The sequence below is a fragment of the Barbus barbus genome (assembly GCF_936440315.1).
Source record: "Barbus barbus genome assembly, chromosome: 16".
Taxonomy (NCBI): Eukaryota; Metazoa; Chordata; class Actinopteri; order Cypriniformes; family Cyprinidae; genus Barbus; species Barbus barbus.
Window position 1 is genome coordinate 20,743,541 of NC_136744.1, and position 20,988 is coordinate 20,764,528.

At 36.2% G+C, this 20,988-nt stretch overlaps 3 protein-coding genes across 4 annotated transcripts; 1 reads left to right on the top strand and 2 right to left on the bottom strand.

The window, feature by feature from the left end:
• Window positions 1–929: 929 nt before the first annotated feature.
• Window positions 930–5,673, top strand: LOC306882042 (galectin-related protein B-like). Of its 2 annotated transcripts, none has more exons than XM_079436475.1 (4): window positions 930–1,078; window positions 1,368–1,496; window positions 3,299–3,488; window positions 3,936–5,171. In XM_079436475.1, the coding sequence occupies exons 2-4, from the start codon at window positions 1,453–1,455 to the stop codon at window positions 4,077–4,079; spliced, it is 378 nt and encodes a 125-aa protein (XP_079292601.1). In that variant the 5' UTR covers window positions 930–1,078; window positions 1,368–1,452; the 3' UTR covers window positions 4,080–5,171. The 2 variants fall into 2 exon arrangements, with proteins under 2 accessions (XP_079292601.1, XP_079292600.1); XM_079436474.1 differs by having other exon boundaries at window positions 944–1,078; window positions 1,408–1,496; window positions 3,936–5,673.
• LOC306882041 (pleckstrin-2-like) lies at window positions 4,894–9,350 on the bottom strand. Its single transcript, XM_079436473.1, has 9 exons — window positions 9,261–9,350; window positions 9,003–9,167; window positions 8,255–8,445; window positions 8,087–8,178; window positions 6,723–6,910; window positions 6,533–6,634; window positions 6,361–6,444; window positions 6,183–6,261; window positions 4,894–5,950 (listed from the first exon to the last, which is right to left on the bottom strand). Exons 1-9 carry the CDS (start codon window positions 9,315–9,317, stop codon window positions 5,823–5,825), a joined length of 1,086 nt encoding a protein of 361 aa, XP_079292599.1. The 5' UTR covers window positions 9,318–9,350; the 3' UTR covers window positions 4,894–5,822.
• A 3,257-nt stretch (window positions 9,351–12,607) lies between these two features.
• On the bottom strand, window positions 12,608–20,278 carry LOC306882563 (tandem C2 domains nuclear protein-like; the record flags this gene model as incomplete). The annotated part of the gene is made up of 11 exons (XM_079437287.1): window positions 12,608–12,718; window positions 13,109–13,308; window positions 13,530–13,644; window positions 15,052–15,243; window positions 16,716–16,832; window positions 17,372–17,478; window positions 18,100–18,175; window positions 19,084–19,157; window positions 19,597–19,767; window positions 19,881–20,078; window positions 20,215–20,278. 11 exons carry the CDS (start codon window positions 20,276–20,278, stop codon window positions 12,608–12,610), a joined length of 1,425 nt encoding a protein of 474 aa, XP_079293413.1.
• Window positions 20,279–20,988: the final 710 nt, after the last annotated feature.

Consider the following 20,988-nt stretch of genomic DNA (forward strand, 5'->3'; position numbering starts at 1 on the left):
TAAATTTTATTATGTTCAAAAGTAATCAATATGATAATTAAAAACTCGCCTAAAAACGCTTCACCTCCCTGCTCGACCATAATAAGCGACCCCTGGTGGAAGACAATTGGGAGATTTTTCGTGCAATATTTGTCTCCCAATAAATAAGCCATTTCTCCCGCAGTATAATACCTGCGGTTAATTTTGATGACCTAAAATATTTTGGATTTATTATGAAAATGTTTTTGTAAAGATGTAAAGTGCGCATGTGTCATTCAGTTATTCTGTCATTTAATTTAATTTAATTTAAACAATTAATGTCTTAACAGTCAGTAAATATCGTATTGAAGGTCTTAAATCGTAAATATTTTATTGTTTCTGTTGCTGCAGTACAGATTATTTGGGTTGATGTCACAATTGTTCTTATTTGTCAAAATCAAATTATTTTAATTTGAACTGAGAAATGTAAATTGTAATAACAGCCAGAATTAAAAATGCTGACATGCTGTTATTGTGGAAAAAAAACCTTGAGAATGACACTAGGAAACCTGATCAGTAATTTGCAGTTTATAAACCTTGGAAACTCTCTCTGGGTGATAAAAGCATGTAAAGAGCCGGACTGGTTGATGTTGGGACTTGGGAGCTAATTATGTCTCTTTAATATGTTGTCCATGTTTGTGATTCCACCATTATATGAGCTTATTCCCAAAGGGAATTAGGTATAATTTGTGCCTTTAATATATAAGAATAAGTAAAGTTATTCAAATAAAGAATTCAAAACTTAAGTTACCTGGATTTGCGTAATTTGTAGGCTAGTGTATTCCTGGAATCACGAGGCTTGGTATCTGTTATAATAACGATATGTGCTGAAGTCACTACTGTGTTTATATCATCATCACTCCCTGCCTGTGATGGTTACTATGGCAACGCAGTGGCGCGAGGCGGGGTGCGCGGATTCGACGCCGGTCTCGCGCACTGCGATGATCAATTCCGTGCGTGACAGCTATTGTCCTCGCGCTTGAAACATAACACCTGCACGACTAAAATAAAGCCTTTCGCGACCGAGGAAAGCATGACAGATAAAGGGAACATCCGAAACGTAAGTAAAATTACAAAGATTTTAGAGTTTATCCGCTACAGAGATTGATTGATTGTGCTGGCACAGGGACTGGTATATTTGACTGATAAATATGTCATATAGTCTATATTTGAGACTGCTACATTTATAAATGACACGACTTGGCAATTTGCATATTTATATAATTTGCAATATTAAAATAAACTGTAAATAGTGAAAAGGATGTTTTGCAGCGATGGGTTTAAGATATCGTGATGATTTTAAATCAGTACAAATAATAAATAATCATTCGTGTTTTGCCTGATTATAGCATTAGATATTTGAATGACGGTAAAGCACTATTCCTGCAGGAGGAGGACTATGCTGGGGAGATCAAAGGGGGTCTACGGCCGACCATGAGGCTGGTAGTGATGGGTATTGTTCACAAGCAGCCCAAAAGGTTCGTATCAGACACACCTGTCTATGCCTTCTCCAGCACATGCGTTCATTTGTCCACTGTCACATCCACACATCCTGAATGACTCGGTTCATTGAGGATGAGACGCGCCTTCACTGCGGTGACACAATGAGCCAGTTGTATCGGGGATTAAACCGTTTTAACGTCTCCAGTTCACACAGGAGCAAAAGAAAACATGGATGCCAACAGAGCACACTAGACATAGAACCCATTTTAAATGCTTGTGGGAAAACACCCATTTAACTGCAATACCACGTATGTGCATGTGTGTGTGTGTGTAATATTAGTATATGTAAAGTATGTATTTTTATGTAAATATATTTATACATACACTATATAGACAAAAGTATTGGCACACCCCTTTCGAACAGAAAAAGGCACTTCCAAAACTGTGGCAACAAAGATGGAAACATAATTCATGTATTTAAATTGTGTTGCAACAGTTTTGGAAGTGTCTAAAATATCTGTACCCAATATGTACAAGTCATTGGTGTTTGGTGATGAGTTTTTGACTCAAGATCTGCATTTAGAGTCACACCAGAGGTGTGCTTAGGACTTTGCTTTCTGCAGACTTGTTAAGTTCTTCCACAATGACAATCATGTCTTTATGAACCTTGTCTTATACACAGAGGCACTGTCATGTTAGATTAGAAAAGGGTTCTGTCCAAACTGATGCAATAAAATTGGAAGCAAACAATTCCCTACAATATCATTATATGCTTTAACATTAAGTTCACGAGTTCACACTTACATATAATTTGAAGGGGTAAGTTTAATGCGTATTTGGCGTGCTGTCCGGGGGGAGGGCTCCGAGCTCGGAGTTTGGCCCGAACCCAGAGTACTCCCCCCCTTATGTAAGTGCTTAGGACTAGAAGCGTGGAGAAGGGGTGGTGGAGGGATGCTGCAAACTGTCAATGGAATGAGGTGAGACTGCTGAGTGTATATATACACCTCTTACCATTGATTGCTGAGTGCTCTCCACTTGTGTTAATTATCTGAACGAGCTCCTCCCGAACTTTGTTAATAAAACATCATATTTGTACTCATGGAAATTACTAAGTCAGACTTGTTTATTAGATGGGGGTGTCCCAATACTTTTGCCTATACAATGTGTACTATACAATGTAGCCACATGCACGAAAAAAGTGCTAATTTGAAAATGTAAACATTGAAATTATTTTATTGATGTTAAATATTAACATCTCTGAAACAACCTGTATACATGAATGTATACCAACTAATCTAACACTTTTTACAGTGTATAACACAAATAAGAAGTAACTAAAATAAAATCTAAACCAGTGTGATGTTTGAGCATGGAATTTCTACAGGGAATACACATTTTCTCCACAAATTGCGGAAATTTATTCTTTTTACTTCTAAAAACATACTGTAAAATTGTATTGTCTGGTAACTTAAAGTTTTTATATATATATATATATATGTTTATGGGGTTTTACTGTAACGTTTTTACATTTGTTTTCAATTAAAATGATTAACATTTTTTACAGTGTTTTCCAGCTGCTGTTGTCCACTTCTGTTTTGCCAGTGTGGGAAAAAGGTCAATTCCCATGAAGGATTAGCCAGCCTGATCTGGGAGAAAAAGAAAAAAAAACAGATTGGACAATTCTGGCCATATTTGGCAACAAAGGGTTACCCAGAAACTGCTGGTTCATAATGTGATTTGTTCTGGAGCGTCTCAGATTCCAGAATTGACACAGTCTATTAAAATGATGCCTGTTTTTAAACTGATGTTAAAAATCTTTTTCTGTCTGTCTCTTTAGTATGGTAGTGTTAGTGGCATGCCAGTCTAAAGGAGAGGGGGATGAGGAGATCGAGGGTGATGTGGGTCTAGAGTTGAAGGTGAACTTTTCAGAAAAGGCTGTGCTTCGTAACGCTCGTCTGTCAGGAAAGTGGGGCGCTTCAGAAACCGCCCTGTCTTTCTTCCCTTTTGCTCCAGGAGAGTCCTTTAAGGTAAAGAATCAAAGTGTGTGTTTAGAGGTTGTGATCACATAATAAAGCTGAAAGGGATAGTTCACCCAAAAATGAATATTCTGTCATCATTTACTCACCCTCAAGTCCAAACCTGTATGAATTTCTTTGTTCTGCCGAACACAAAGGAAGATATTTTGAAGAAAGTTTGTAACCAGGCTGTTTTGGGTCACCATTGACTTCCATAGTAGGGAAAAAAAAATACTATGGAAGTCAATGGTGCCCCAGAACTGCTCTGTTTCCCACATTCTTCAGAATATCTTCCTTTGTGTTCAGCAGAACAAAGACATTCATACAGGTTTGGAACTACTTGAGGGTGAGTAAATGATGACAGAATTTTCATTTTTGGGTGAACTATCCCTTGAAGTCTTTGGTAATGTCCCACCTTTCTGTCACAATAATGTTGTTTCTATCTTCTGTCTCTCTCAGATGGAGATTGTGTGCGAGCACCAGCAGTTCCGTATTCTGGTGGATGGGCAGCCGTTGTGTGGTTTCACTCACAGACTGACTCAGCTCGCATCTCTCACTGCTCTTAGAGTCCATGGAGACCTACAGCTCACCAAAGTGGCTTGAGCAAGTGAAGAATGGTCTGCCATGATGACAGACTTTTCATAGAAGCAACTTAGCTGAGGTTTTAGAATCCTGAGCGTACTGTACACAATTGTCTTAAAGTTCCAGAACTCCCTCAGTTAATTTAAAACATTTAGAACTCAATTCAGTTGGGTATGTGTTTGTTTTGGTAGGCTAATTGGTCATTTTGTAAAATTTCTCCAGTGATTTTTATTTGTAGTGGAAAATGAGGCTGTTCAGTTTAAAATGGGTTTGCGTTTGTTTGGACACATTTGTTGGAGAAAATCTCTGAAGGAGCTGTGTTACCTCATGTGCAACCAGCTTTAATCAATCCAGATAGCATAAAAATTCAAATTAAGAACGATTTTCCATAAACTAGCTCAGATAGATTTCTTTCATATAGTTTTTATATTGCATAATTTACTACCGTTTTTGTTTGCTTTTGATTAGATATTTAGTTTCTTTGGCTCTTTGATACAGAAGCAAAAGTGCCTTCATTTGTTCCATTAGATGCACTTATACAGTAGAGAACTTTGGGTGTTTTTGTAGCAGTAATTGTTGTAATTCAAATTCACTTGCATTTACACATTTGGCAGATGCATTTATCCAAAGCAACTTACATTGCATTCAAGGTATACATTTTGATCAGTTCCTGCATTCACTTAATCAAACCCATAATCTTGACGTTGACAGCGACATTCTCTACAGTTTGAGATACAGGAATGTTTTTTGTTTGCCGGTCTTAAAAAAAAAAAAAAAAAAGTGTTAAATCACTTCAACAGAACAACTCAGAATCTTTTTTTGTTTATTCTTTGTTCATTTGAATGTACCACAGAACAGTTTTGATGGCATTAGGAACCTAAGGATTCATAACTGACACCCGAATGTTCACTTTTAAATGCAATTCCCTGCGATTGTATTGGTTTGAAGAAAAAGGACTCAAAGTCCATCTGAAGCCTATACTTGGTGCTATTAATCTACACACTTAATGCTGCAAATGAAGCATGTATTAAAAGCAAAGTCTACTTGAATGTTTTTTAACATCTAATAATTGCAATATGTACTGTAAACAGTAAACTTTTCTTAAAGAATTTGTAAGAAGGTCTGATTATTTAGGTTATTTAAATGTGTGTTCGGTATGTTTGAAAGAGACAGAGTGAGAGATATGCTCACAGGCATAGTGTGTTTTTAAACCATAGCAACAAACCAACAGATTTGTGAAAGACATGAAGTCAGTTCTGTTACCTGACAAGACAGCCAGCAGGTAAAAACATGCTAATGGCCCATAACAAAACCGCAGGTATGCACATCAAAGATATGATTGCCAGATGACAACTACACAAATGCAACTTTTATTTTACAAAATAAATTTCACAATGATCATCATTTATGCTTTCAAAGTACATTCACTGAATGTATAAGCTTATATCAAACATTAGATACAGACTTTATCAGGGACAAACTTTAGATTTGGGGAAATCTGAATTTTATATGGAAATATTCTATATGTTGACTTGAATGAGGTCTCATGTTGGCCCCATGTGTATTACCCATTTCATTATTACATTTTTATATTAATTTTTTTGTTACAAGCTGTATAACACCGTTTATTCATTTTCTTTGCACATACACAAATACCACATTTACAACTATTAAAACAGCACAATATTTCTAAATGGATGTGTGACAGACAGAAATATCAATTCAGCAAAAACAATAAAATTAACAATGCAACCAATGACCTAATTAAGTTAGTTTTCTAATAGCTTGGATCCAGTCCATCCTCTCTTCGGGTGTAGGCGCCTGAATGTAATAGTGCGTGTCCGTCTGAGTGATGATTTTAAAGAGGTTCCCCTGGACTTTACCTTTAACCCCTGAAGATTACAGGAAAGTGACCATTAGCTTCTGTGTTCACAGTGTTTACCTGTAAATATTACTGCTACCTTGACAACAAGACCCAAATCATTGCTGTTCAGTGTTTTCGGTCTGTGGCAAAGCCTCTACTTAATTTTGATTCATAACTGGAATTGCTTTGTAAATATTCATTGTGAAACAGGTAGTCATCAGACTTCAGACACTTCCACAAGAGTTGTAAGTCAGACTCACCTGACGGTGTGCCGTTATCATCCAGAGCAGACACAAGAGAGCAACGCAGAGATATACTGCCAACAGGAGTGATGTCATCCTGAGAAAATCAGCACAAAAATAAAAATCACATGATTTCTTTAGACTTTAGCATAAAATGTACTTATACAGTCTGTGAATTGCAGGTCAGTGTTCTCACCTTGCTGGGGTCATAATAGTGCAGGAAACCAGGCTCCGCTCTCAGAACAAACAATCTCACCTTCCAGTTTTTCACCTTGTGCCCCTGACACACACACACACACAAAAAAAAGACTATTAGCATCACAGATAGGCACTTTTCAGTTCAAAACTTCTTATAGTGGAGTGCTCACCTGTTTGAGCAGGTAACCTCTCTTCACCAATTTTCCACTGAGTTCCACCGCAGACCGAGACTTCTCTGCTTTCACACTGCCTCGCTTGAGGAAGCTTTGGGACTGTTTGAGAAATAGCCATTTGGTTTAGGACATCTTGTATCTAGCATAAATAAAAAATAAAACAGGAAGAAAGAGATTTGAAACTTACAAAGCAGTAGAGTGCAGTGGAGTCATCGAGGAACTGTTCTCCTAGAGCTGCGTTACGGAGAGCGTCTGCGCTCCTGATCCCGATGGGCCGCAGGGAGGCCTCATCCAGCAGTGCAGAGGCTAATGTTACTGCCTCCACACGGGTCAAGGCCAGCTTATTAAACACAAGCCAGTCCACCACTGCGGAGCCTACACACATACAAACAAGAAACGGTCTGATTGTCTGTGTTCACAAGTTCCAGACAGGCTGCCAGTCAGTATGCTGAATCACTCTAACATAGTTTCACAATTAGGTGGCGACAAGTTACACTCAATCATTCACTCAACAGATAGGTTCAAATACACTGAATCAAACAGGAAAAAACAAGCAACTAATTTGGAAGAAGAAAAAAAAAAACAGACAAATTAACTAGTTATATTATCTCTAAAAGGTAAGGAATCACATTATACTTCACGAGTTCACACTTACATATAATAATAACGGAGCAAGTTTATGCGTATTTGGCGTGCTGTCCAGGGGGAGGGCTCCGAGCTCGGTAATCATTCCCGAGCCCGGGGTACTCCCCTCGACCGGGGAGAGGGTACGAGCTCGGCATTTAGCCCGGACCCAAAGTGCTCCCCCCCTGAGTGCTCCTCCCTGTGCTGGGGTAGGAACCGGCTGTGGTGAGGAGTCGGGGTGGTGGAGGGATGTCGGAAGACGAGAGATAATGACGGTAAGACTGCTTGGTTATTTATAGGGATACTCTCTCGTGCTGATTGGATAGGTGGTGTGATTGCTGATGATGAATTGGCCGTGTTAATTATCTGCGCGTGCTCCTCCCGAAATTTGTTAATAAAACATCACATCATACACATACTGTCCACATAAAAAATTTGAGGCTAGAAAGTCACTTAGATTGCAAAAAATATATACATTTAAAATAAATGCTGTTCTTTTGAACTTTCTATTCAACAAAGATTTCTGAAAAGAATCACAGTTTATACAAAATTATCAAATCATCATATTAGAGTGATTTCTGAAGGATCATGTGACACTAAAACTGGAGTCATGGCTGCTGAAAATGTAGCTTTGCCATCACAGGAATAAATTACATTTTAAATGCAATTAAAAAAAAAAAAAAAAAAAAAAAAAACACATTTCATGGTAAATGGTAAAATATTGCTGTTTTTCTGTATTTTGATCAAATAAATGCAGCCTTGGTAAGCACAAGAGACTTCTTTCAAAAACATTTTAAAATCTTAACATTCCTAAACATTTGAACAGGATTTGATAAAAAAAATTAAGATAATCAGGAGAGAATGTAACCTCTTTAATGATGCACATTCATGCTCTGTGTAAGATCAGTGTGTTTTTGAGTATCTGACCTGAGAAACAGTTGGTGTAAGAGCTGCCCTGCTCAACATGACTGCACAGCCGGATACCATTGTGCACATCATGCATGGAGTCCACCACCTGACTGATAAACAGATACACATTTAGATATGATTTCACAAACACATTCACATATATTGACAAACTACATATATAGCGACCTGAGGTTGACATTGTGAAGCTGGAGTGATGTGGATCCTTTAACTTGTGAAGGGGAGGTGGTCAGTGCATCATCTGGGTTGAGGTTCTGTACCACTGCACCAATCGCTGCAGCCCATTCGTCACGTTCCTCTCTCATGCAAGCCTCCAGAAAGTGCTCCTCTGAAGTGCTGGTCTGCAGCTTCATCACCAACTGCAGGGTGTAAAATGTGGTTACTATGACAAAAGCCTTCAGTCACAGCACTAAACAAACATTTTACATTCTTGACGAGAAGCGGAGCACTGTCTTTTGTAAGAAACAATGTATAAATGAAACTGGCACAAACAACATGGCACAGAAAACTCCATCACTCGGGGTTTGATTACAGCCGTTACACAACATGGACTATAAATCTAAGACATTGCAAAGATTTACCGGGGTAAATAAAGTTTGCTCCTGACATGCTAGTGCATGTGAACATTGCAAAACAAAATAATGAAAGGTTCATTCATGTTAAGCATAACCAGAGGCTGTGAACATTTAAAGCACTTACTAAGACACACCCAGTGTTGGGTTTAGGGTTTAACTAAACCACTGATAAGCCAATTATTTGTTTGTTGACTGTGGAAATAACCAACTATTGCATTATATAAAGATATGCAGTTACTTTGTTATAAATTCCTTTACAGCAGATTATAAAACTGCAGTTTATCGTAACTTGTAATGTAGTTTTGTGGTTAGACAAATATTTAGCATAAAACATCACTTACCGGTCTGTTCTCATACTCCAGGTAAGGGCATGTGATTTTGCAGTCACTCAATGGTATCGTCCCTCGATGGCAGGAATCCCGTTTGCCATCCTCATATTTATAATACAGAAGTCTGTCCGATTTAAGTACAAACCAACGAACTTTCCAGTTTTGAACCACATGACCCTAAAAATGAACGACATTTGTTAATAAGCCCATAACAATTAGAAATTCATTTGTCAGTATATGGGTAGATAAAAAAGTTCAAATGTTTCTTACCCTTTTCACCAGAAAGCCCTCTTTAAGGACGCCGTTACTTTCTGACTTAGTGCCCATGTTAACTAACTGTAGTCTCAATAAGCAGGTAAGCGCTTCTTCAGGTGTTTTATAGCTGCTGCAGAATTCCTCGAAATGTGCGTCATTGCGCGCACCTCCTATCGGCGCCCCCGGGGTTAGGGCACACAATCAACGCTGAGCAAGAAAACTTTGTCTGGGCGTGAATTTGATGAGGAAAAAATAAATAATAATGTTTAAAAAAAAAATTGGAACTAGTAAAGTTTAATTAGGCAAGGATAGAATTAAATGAAAACTATTCTATGAAATCTTACAATGAACACAACTCTCCTTTGGGACATGCTTTCATGAGTCACCAAGACGCAGTCAGATTGAGTCATTGATCTAGTTCAGGTGAGATTCAGCAATTCAGTAACAGGATGTTTGTTGCTATGGCAGTGCAGCTTAGCCCTGACAATAACATTGTAAAACTCATGTACAAATTTTATTTCCTTGGTAAAAAGTGTAAGCTTTACCCTAATAAACCGTATCAGTACAACACCTCACATTAACAAATAGGCAAAAAAATGGTTACATTAATGTTTCGTGTTTATATTAAAATCAGATTTTTTAGAAATGTTATGAATTGTAATTATTTTTTAGTCTAAATACACAGAGGAGCCCAAGTTTAGTTATTTTTCTTTCTTTTGTTCCAAATTTGTCAGTATTTTATTTTAGTATTTTGTACAGCATTGTTCTGAATGTTTCTTCAGAATATTACCGAATTCTAAATGTTACCGTTACTGTAATCAAGTTTGACAAGACTGTTAGGAAAAGATTCTAACATTCTAAATTCCACACACACAAATTTGGACATAAAACTGGAATTTGCCAACAGGCATGAATAGCTGTGCCGAGACATTCTTACACAATCTGTGTGTGGATCGTATATGCTCAGAAATCAGCGGCCATACATGCACTGCATGAAGATGGTAAATTATGGCGAGAACACGGCCAAACAGCAGTTACCAAAAAACAAACAAAAGCTCTTTCACTGTTCATTCACTTCTGTAGTGCACTAGATGGTGCTCTCGCGCAGCAGTTGAGTATTCGGGAACTGACTCAAAACTGATTGTGTGAAATTTTTGACCAGCTTCGTTTTCTGTTATTTGGGGTAAACTATGCCAGTCTATAACATAAACAAGATATCCATTAAAAATCCCCTCATTGTTTTATGTGCTTGTAAAAGAGTTGGAAAATGTGAAAACTTCAGGTTGGGGAAGGTGTAGACCAGGGCTGTCCAAACACGGTCCTGGAGGGCCGGTGTCCTGCAGAGTTTACCTCCAACTTGCCTCAACACACCTACATGGAAGTTTCTAGTATGCCTTGTAAGAGCTTGATTACCTGCGTCAGGTGTGTTCAGGGTAAGGGTTGGCGCTAAACACTACAGGACACCGGCCCTCCAGGACCATGTTTGGACAGCCCTGGTGTAGATGGTGTGATGCAAATGAGCAAATTCTCAGTTTGAACAAGTTTGTGATTGCAGATCCTGGACACAAAGTTAAAATCCAGGACCTGCTGATCCACTTTTAATTGAAACACACAGGACAGACAAAAGTACTGCCCCCTGGTCACAGCTGTGTGTGTGTGTGAGAGAGAGAGAGAGACAGAGGGAGAGAGAGACAGACAGAGGGGGAGAGAGAGAGAGAGAGAGAGAGAGACTGAAAAACATTTCCGCCATATTAACTTTAATGATTACCATATTGACTTTTTTTCTAATATTTAAAATATTATTATTCCTTTTTTTCACATGACTTCAGCAATTTTTATTGTCTTTTATCTTACCATTTTTAGTATTTGATTGTATGGTTGCTATGGATATGAGACATTACACAAATACTTTCACACACAAAGATCAGCTGTTTTACTGGGATTTGCTGCAGCTGGGGGTGTGTCATCAGAAATAACCATTAACACTGTTCAAACAGTGATCCCAAAAGTTCTGACGTAAATTAACTCACACCCGGATGTAGGCCTTTAAAAGAGCAGCACAATCAGAGGGGTTATGAGCACAAACATTTAGATCCACACAAACATCCTTTGTCTGTTTATAATGTTTCCTCTGGGTTGGAGAATGGTGGTAATAAATCACCATATTATGTTATCAAGCCATAGTACTGTTGTCAAATCATATAAAACAAATGAAAGTGTCTTTTATGAACCTACACTCACACAAAATCCCATTCAAATTTAACACAATGGATTCTTTTACAAGCAATGCTATCTTTTTTTTATTTCTATAACATCAGGATGCCAGACTGGGATCAAACATCTTTGTGTATGCCTACAAAATACAGTCAATATGAACAAAATATTAGCTTTTAAAATATCTGTCTTGCATAATATCACGTCCGCTGAACTACAGCATTACTTAACACAGTGTACTTAAACATAAATACAATAAACGCTTTTAGACAAGCTACTGTGACCTGTGCAAAAAGAAAATCTTAGAAATGACAAGGCCTAGAAAGTTAGGTCACCTTGAATTAAGGGTAGCACAAAGGATGTAGAGAAGTGAAATGTGTTAACAAAAGTCTCTTTGTTGCACTTTCTAGTGGCCTTTCCCTTTTTCTTGTTTGTGAGAAGAAATAAGGGACATTCTGAAGGATTGAATTCCATGGAGAGGAATGTAACCCAAACCCTTCTAAAAATAAAAGCTTTTTAGATGGTGTTCACCCCAACACCAACACAGTTTTTACTGTACTTAAAAACAGGTTTATCTTCTTCCAAAAGCAAGCGAAAGTGCAAAAATCTTCATTAAATGCAAATATCTGTTTTTACAGAGAACAGATTCACATTAACTCAGCAGCACTGAAATTGTATGGAGATGATACTGAAAATACTGAACATAATACTTCATTTATGAATTCTGTAAAGTAGGCTAATTAGCTGACTGTCTGCTCTTTATTTGGCCATGTTGCTATACCGACAGTTGTAGAGCTCTGTGTAATACATTTTATTGCACATAATGTCTATGTATCCTGTTCCTGTGTTATGTTTTAGACAGTTGCGTGTTTTCAAAGTACACCACTGAAGAACATAGAATGTTAAATCTACAAACAGCTGAATACATGATTAGCAACACAAGGATCTGCAGAGGGTGGACCTGTAATCAATTTAGACCTGTAAATGAGTCATTTCTACCAGAGTTTTATACAAGCACTTTTTTACCCTACAATAACTATAATTGAAATAACCATACAATACTTAATTATTCAAAGATATAAAAGCTTTTGGAAGTTGCATTTAAAATCCACTTGGCTAAAAAAAGCTCTTTTCTTCATCCTCTCATTTTAGAGTCGACCAAGTCTGTGCCAAAACGTCACCACTTTTTCAGGATTAGCCATGGAATCCCTCCATTGTTCCACTGCCTCAGGAGAACTGCTGTCAGAACCCAAGAGGACCTGGAAATGAAGGAATACACATAAAGACTGAAACTTAGGGTTTATGAATGAAATTAATACTTTTATACAACAAGGATGCATTAAATCAGTCACAGTAAAAGTGACAGTAAACTGATGTATAATGTTTCTAAAATTATATTTCAAATTAATTCTGCTCTTTTGAACTTTCAGTTCATCAAAGAATCATGTTTTTTACAGAAAAACCAAATCTCCTTATTGAATAATTTCGGAAGGATCATGTGACACTGAAACCTGGAGTATATTACAAAAGAAAACATTTTTATATTTCACAATATTGCAGTTTTTTAAAAATCAAATAAATGACTTTAAACGTATTCCATACTAAATGTAGTGAGTTATAATACTGTATGTATTTTGTGCCATACTGACCTGTCCAAGCAGGTGTTTTCTCCGAACAGAGCCACGGCTGTAGAGTTTGACTGCCAGCTGCAGATTCTGGTCCTGATTGGTGAGGGGCAAGTGAAGCACTTCGACCCATTGGATCTGCCCCTCTGATGACTTCATCACCTTCGTCTTCCTCTTCAGTAAGACCCTACCCTCACTCAACAACTCAACCTTCACAAAGAAACCTAAAGAGAACATCCATTTGCACAGTTCATTTTATCAACATTGTCGTATTTGTCATATTCACTCTTCCATAACAATAAACTAAGGGGGGAAATAAATAAGAAATAAGAGGGCTTTCAGGAGGACAATTTAACTTATAATGAAAATATATTTAAAATGGACTAGGATGTAAAGTTATGTTATTGAGAGTGTGTGAAATGATGATTAAAGCTGAAAGACTCACTCTGTCTAAGAGGTGAGGAAGATGATGGAAGGTTTTGAGCACTGAGGATCTGGAGTTGCATTCGACTGTTCACTGGCTGGAAGCACAAGGCCAGCTGAAGCTCAGCATGACACACCTACAGAAACACACAGGTAGACAAAATATAGACACGGTAAGGTTAGGTGTTACGTTGCGTGTGTGTGTGTGTGTATGTGTGTGTGTGTTATGGCAGACTACCTGCTGCGACTTATTCACTGATTTATTGTTGAGACCCAAAACAATTTCTGACCCAGTAACAAACATACACAGCCATTATTCATGAAAAAACGTCCTCTAGACCAGATTCCACTGACTTTCATTCTGGAGCACAGTTCTGTCAAACACCTCATTATTGAAAAGACTTTCTTTTCAAAAAAGCAATTTTCCCTGTTAAGTGTATGATTTCAGTCACATGCACACACAAGCAAAACACGCTGAACCAACCGTTTCCAAATGTTCAAAAAAGTTGGCAAAATCAGCAAATAGTGCCATATCTGATACCTGTATGTGTGTATGGCAGTATTCAGTAGGCCAAACAATGTTTTGATGACCTACTTACAGTGAAATGTACAAAGATGATAAAGTGACAAATTAACACTCATTTTGCAGAATTAAATATCAGAATTTTTATATATATTATGTATAGGTATTTAGATGTTACTTATGATCAACTTATAAAATTTTATGTATATAAAAATGTGAAATATTTCTAAATAATATACAAACGTGCAAGTGTATGCACACAGACTAGCCTATTGTTCAGTTAGGGGTTGGCAAGATTTGTTAATGTTTTTGAGCCTTTTATGCTCACTAAGGCTGCATTTCTTTGATAAAAAAATACAGTAAAAACAGTAATATTCTGAAATATTTTTACAATTTAACATAACTGTTTTCTATTTTAATACATTTTAAAATGTCACATGATCCTTCAGAAATCATTCTGATATGCTGATTCGGAACATTTCTTATCATTATCAATGCTGAAAACAGACGTCTTTAATTTTTCCGTGGAAACTATGAAACATTTTTCAGGATTCTTTAATCAACAGAAATGTAAACATTAATTAACATTAACATTACTTACCATTAACATTAATTAATCACAAATTAATAATTGAAATATTCTGTAACATATTACTTATAGACAGATCAGTATTTTAAGGGTCAAGTTAATTCCTTCAAGAAGTGCTTTCAGCAGTATTGAAATGGCTTGTTTCAGTGTATTGATTTCGTCCTCTCTCTCGCTCTCTGTCTGTCTGTTTCAGCCCCAGTGACCTAAATATCACAGAAGAGACCTGAGCAGAACTAGTGCAGCTGTGTAATTTGTGATGCAAGTAAAATATGTGGTCCAGTGGGTGAGTGCAGCACTCTGGGTAATTGCAGGTGGAAGTTGAATTTTTTTTTTCAAAGAACCTTGCTGTCAAAATTAGGAAGGATCTGTAGAGGGAGAGACATTTGGGATTACATATGCAATCACAAAGAGATACAGCAGGTGAGGACTCACATGTGTTTTAGAGTGAGGCTTGAACTCCAGCCAGTGCTTTGTTTCCTCCAGCCCAAGAGTTCGCAGAGATAATACACACTCTCCCAGCGTACGCTTACGTGGTGTGTGAGCCTGCAGGCACAGCACCAGCGCAGATCTGCGTATCTGCTCCAAGTTAAGAGTGAACACGAATGTCTCCATGAAGACAGTGTCCTGAAAGCGAGACAGAAAGAGAGAATATATTGAGAGGGATAATTATCTACAAACTAAAAACACAACAAAACAATTCTACAAGCTCTACATGTGTTTTTGGTTATCTGAAGTACTATGTTTTTATGCAGCTTTGGTTGTGTGGGACTTTTCAGTCCAGCTGGAATGGTCATCATTCAAGAAACCCAGGAGGGACTGAAGGGAGGGCTGAATAATTCATCACAATTCATTTAAATGATGACAGAGCTTCCGATCTAAATATGCATTTTTTGTAATATCAATCGATGAGGTCTATGATTCCTGGGAAATATTTTTCTCATTCATCGTAATGGGAAAAATTGTGAAATATAGTTCATAAGTTTGGGTTCAGTACAATTTTTTTATGTTTTTGAATGAAGACTCTTAAACTCACCAAGCCTGCATTTATTTAACCAAAATACAGTATAAATATTACAATATAAATTCATTTTTAATTAAACAAATATTTTCTTTCTATTTATGTGACCCTGGACCACAAAACCAGTCTATAAGTAGCAAGGGTATATTTGTAGCAATAGCTAAAATACACTGTATGGGTCAAAATGATAGATTTTCGTTTTATGCCAAAAATTATTAGGATAGTAAGTAAAGATCATGTTCCATGAAGATATTTTGTACATTTCCTACTGTAAATATATCAAAACTTAATTTTTGATTAGTAATATGCATTGCTAAGAACTCCATTTGGACAACTTTAAATGTGATTTTCTCAATATTTAGATTTTTTTTGCACCCTCAGATTCCAGATCTTCAAATAGTTGTATCTCGGCCAAATATTGTCCTATCCGAACAAACCTTACATTAATGGAAAGCTTATTTATTCAGCTTTCACGTTATGTATAAATCTGAATTAAAATGTACCCTTATGACTGGTTTTGTGGTCCAGGGTCACATATATCTATCTATCTATATTTTAAAATTCAGTGTCACGTGATCATTTATAAATCATTCTAATTTACTGATTTGGTACTTTAACATTTCTTATTAAAATGTTTAAATGTTGAAAACTGTGCAAACCATGATACATTTTGTCAAGATTCTATGATGATCAAACATTTCAAAACATTTATTTGAAACTAAAATCTTTTGTAAAAAAAATTCTTTACTGCCAATTTTTATAAATTTATCAGCATCCTTTCTGAATAAAATAATTTATTTAAAACAAAAATATTACTGACACAAAGCTTTTAAATGATTAAAAAAAATAGTAAAATGTTTATATATTTTAAAAATATTAGCTAAATATTTTATTTCATCAGAGTACATGGCTAATTTTGAATGGCTGCCAAAGCAAAAAAGCACCTTTTAGAAGCAGATGGTATAATTCTGGCAGCAGGGAATAATGCTAATCATTTTAACCCCTTGATATCACCAGTGCTGAAGCTTGAATTGAATCTTGGCCGTTGTATGTTTTATGACGGCTGGATTTTACTCACTGTTGATGCTTCCTTGACAGAGCTCTTAAATCGCACTGGCTTGGTCATGGTGATGACTCCTTTGACCCCAATCTTCTGCACCTCCATCCCATCACTATACACACTCAAATCTGTACACTAAAAGAGAGGGAGTACCAAAATGAGAAAATAAATGAGAAACAGTGAGAAAGCAACATGTACAGTTTACGAGCTTTTACAACCACTAAAACCACTGTATGTCAACAAAGGACATTTCTCAGAGGACGAAAAGGAGACGGGGCCATGTTTGTATTAGAAAATAATTGACAGAAATAAAACAAAACAAATATTATGAAATATGAAATCAAACTGTGTGTTAATATTATAAACAGCTCACACTCTAAGATACAACCCCATTTGGTCACTTCCAAACATACAGTAAATAATGTAAATAAATTAACATTAATATATTATGTATACTATATATTATGTGTAAAATAAAGAGGCAAAGACAGACAGATATACACGGAGTTATTTTTCAATTATTTGAAAAAGAGAGATTAAAAATAGCTGGTTGGAAATGTGATTACTTGTTAAAGGTCTCTCAGAGCAACACAGAGGCACCATTCAGCTGGACTCTAGATGGGACACAATGGCCTGTTGTAGACTAGCAAAGTCTCTCCTGGATGAAATCATACCTTCACTAAGGTGATCCACACCTGCTCCACCGCCTCTTCATACTTCAGGTGCACACACACTTTTCCCGGCTCAAAATCCCGCTCATCACCAGACAGCGTGATGGACTCTACGCACACACACACACACCAACGCAAACACATAAATGTTTTATATATAATATTCAGCATAAGTCCTGTTGTTAATAAAGAAAAAAGGAACAGACCAAATTTAAAATCCAACTTTTTGCTCAGTGTTAATTAAAAACACTTTCAATTAAATTAGAAAAATGCAGAATGGTGGACAGAAATCCAGTATATTTTGAGTTTTATTATTTGTGTTATGTGTGTAAAGATCCACAGACCTACATTCTGAAAGTTATCTGAGGACTTGTGTACTGGACCTCAGGGAAAACATTTGGAAGTAATTACGGTGTCTGCCCTTTACGATTTCACAATCTTCAGTCATCTGAGTCTGTCCTGTGTGTGTGTGCGCGAGTTTGTTTGACAGTTTGTGTTTATGTGTGTACACGGTGAGGAGAGAGGGGGTAAGATTGTTGGGAAATAAATGGTCCAAAAAGATCCTGAAAAAAACTAAAGGAAAACCAAACAAATGAAACTGTAGTGGAAATTCCAAGTGATAGTGGAGCGGAACCCTTTCCAGAGAGTTCTATTGGAAGGGAGTTTTGAGGGTTCTTTTGGAATGAGCTTGTCTGCGGTTACGACTTCAGTGTTCCGTCATGAATGGTTACCTAGACTACGGCTGCTCCCAAAGGAATCCTGAATGGAGGATGTGCTGCTCTGGACACTGGATACAGAATCATAACGCTTGGAGGAACAAGAGAGGAATAAATGTTACTGAACAACAGCTCTGCAAATCATTAAATAGCAACGTATTACTGTATGTATACAGCACACTTCAATCAGCAATTTAATCTGTTCTGATTGATAAAAGACCACAAATACTTTTTAACTTAAAAAAAAGAAAGAGAAATAGAGATCTGTTACAGAATAGGAATAGAGATTCCAATAATAATAATGATTTCTGGCATACTAACAATGCATGGAAGTAGTATGATAACAAAGTGATTAATTATTATTAAGTTATTAATAAATATGAATATTGAGATAATTATTCCAGTAACAAATGCAACAAACCAGTTTTGAATTAAACTAGTAATATATCATTAAAAGTAGTTAATATATCTTGCCTTAAAGTTCAAAGTTGATATCCAGACTAACTAGTATAGTGTTTATATAAATAATGATAAATAATAGTCATAATAATGTTTAATAATTATTATATCCCTCTATAATATACACTGCATTTTAAAAGTTTGCCAGTTGTTAGGACTTATAAATAAATTATTACAAATAAATTATTCAAAATTTTGAACTTTCCATTAATCAAAGAATCCTATAAAAATGTATCATGTTTACATAAATATATTAAGCAACACAATCTTTATCAACATTGATAATAGTAAGAAAAGTCTCTTGAGCACCAAATCAGTGTATTACAATGATTTCAGAAGGATCATGTGACACTAAAGACTGGAGTAATGACTGCTGAAAATTCAGCTTTACCATCATATAAATAAATTACCTTTCTTTTTATACATCATATAATAATATCTCACATGTGAACAGGTGTATGGGTTCTCAGCAGCATGTGAACGATACAGTTTTATGGATTGGGTTGTTCAGTGTGTGTGCGTGCATTTGTGTGAACTCACCTGTACGTGGCTCTGAGGGTTTGACAAATCATACATGGAGAGACTGAGTTTCTGTTTGCCACTGTGTTCCAAACCTGTAAAACAAACAGACACAAATCATTTCATTCATTTTCCTCTTAGAAAGAGTCTTAAATACTTGCACTTCTGCAGTTGATTCAGTACATCACATTATGTAATAAAAGTGATTCCATTTTAAATGTCTTCCTCGGTTTGATATTTACAAATGTGCGTTCAGCCAGTAAAGCATTAGAATGATCTCAATATGGCCTCTCAACAATATGATCTGGGACACTGTCAGTGCAAATCTGCCATGAACAATTGGGGATTTAGGAGCAGGAATAAAACAGAAGGTTTATGCACAGGTGAGTAGGAATGTAAATATTTGAGGTTACATGCTGAGAAGTTACGTGCTGCTATGTGATGCTATGAGGAAGTGAAACAGCACTCTTAAAAAACAGCACACACAGGTAATAAACAGGCTTGGGATTTTAGGCAGATCTTAAAGTATCTCACATGTGTCAGGACTGTCATTGGGTCTGTTTTTCAGAATGGGGCGTCTCAATGAGCCTGGTGACACATAGCTGATCATATGACTGCTGTTTAAGGTCAAATCAGGGTCATACATCATTTGACCGGCTCCTGCGAGCTCTGCCTTCCTTTCTGCATAAGTGGTCCTTGTGGCACCTAAAATTATTTGTATCAAATTTTTAACAATAATTTAATAAAATAAAAAATATATATAATTAATTAATTTAATTAAACTAACTACATTACTCATAAAAAGTTATATTGCTTACTCTGTTGCCCAATGTTGTAGCCAGAGTACTGTGATCCTCTCGGCTGGATGTAGGAGGGTTTGAAGGTTGGGATGATGAATGGAACGTCCCGGCCGTCCGGAGGCAGTTTAGACAGCAGATAATCCTCTGATACTCCAACATTCTTCTTCACATCAGACTCAGCAGTTAATTTCGGAGCAGGAGGTCGAACCTTAATTACTATAAAACATTTAAATGTATACAAATACACATTTCATAACTCATATATGCAGTTATATTTATATACAGTGTTTTGTGTGTATGTATAACGAACACAACAATCATGAGAAGGTCTATAGGGGACAGAGAGACTTACTCTGAATCTCTGGTTCATTCTTGGACGTAAATGTCCTGCAGCAGTTTTTGATGTATTCTGTCATATTGAGGATCTGCACAAAAATCACAAACCAATCACATAAAAAGGTTGAAAATAAGATATTTATATGAATTTAATGAAACTGTCTATCAGTAAACAGAATTATATAATTTCTGGTCATCAAACATTTCCAAAATAATGTCAATATCATCACGTCCACTTATGTTTTGTGTGTAGTACAATATTGTGGTGGAAATAAATATATTTTCGAGAGAGAATAAATGGCAACATTGGTTGGCTGCTGTAGTGGAAAAGATGCCACAACTAAAATTACTGAAAATATGAGCTTATAAACATCATAATAATTTTCACATAATGTCACTAAATTATTTATTTCACTCTAGATTATCAACGTTTTATTCACGTAATAATGATTTTCCGTGGTCAGATTGAAAGTTGTGTTTGGGCTAACGTTACAAAAAATGAAAGTTGTGTTTAGGCTAACGTTACAATAAAACATTACAATATACAAATCAAAGACATCTAAAATTGATGATTGAGGCAACTGATGAATGATCAAGGCATTAACAACAGAAAAAAGCTGAGGCATAAAGTGCCCACAGTAGCCCAAAGCTGCAGAAATACATTTATAGCCTAAATATATAGGATATATATATATATATATATATATATATATATATATATATATATATATATATATATATATATATATATATATATATATATATATATATATATAATATAAGGTAGAAA

What these genes read in the sequence shown, in the direction of transcription:
- LOC306882041 (XM_079436473.1), bottom strand. Translation starts at nt 9,317, where the DNA reads ATGGGCACTAAGTCAGAAAGTAACGGCGTCCTTAAAGAGGGCTTTCTG. An exon ending in TGGAGTATGAGAACAGACCG is followed by an intron (nt 8,446 to 9,002) that starts GTAAGTGATGTT and finishes TACACCCTGCAG; the next exon opens with TTGGTGATGAAGCTGCAGAC. An exon ending in GAGGTTACCTGCTCAAACAG is followed by an intron (nt 6,445 to 6,532) that starts GTGAGCACTCCA and finishes TGTGTGTGTCAG; the next exon opens with GGGCACAAGGTGAAAAACTG.
- LOC306882042 (XM_079436474.1), top strand. Translation starts at nt 1,052, where the DNA reads ATGACAGATAAAGGGAACATCCGAAAC. An exon ending in ATAAAGGGAACATCCGAAAC is followed by an intron (nt 1,079 to 1,407) that starts GTAAGTAAAATT and finishes CTATTCCTGCAG; the next exon opens with GAGGAGGACTATGCTGGGGA. An exon ending in GTTCACAAGCAGCCCAAAAG is followed by an intron (nt 1,497 to 3,298) that starts GTTCGTATCAGA and finishes CTGTCTCTTTAG; the next exon opens with TATGGTAGTGTTAGTGGCAT.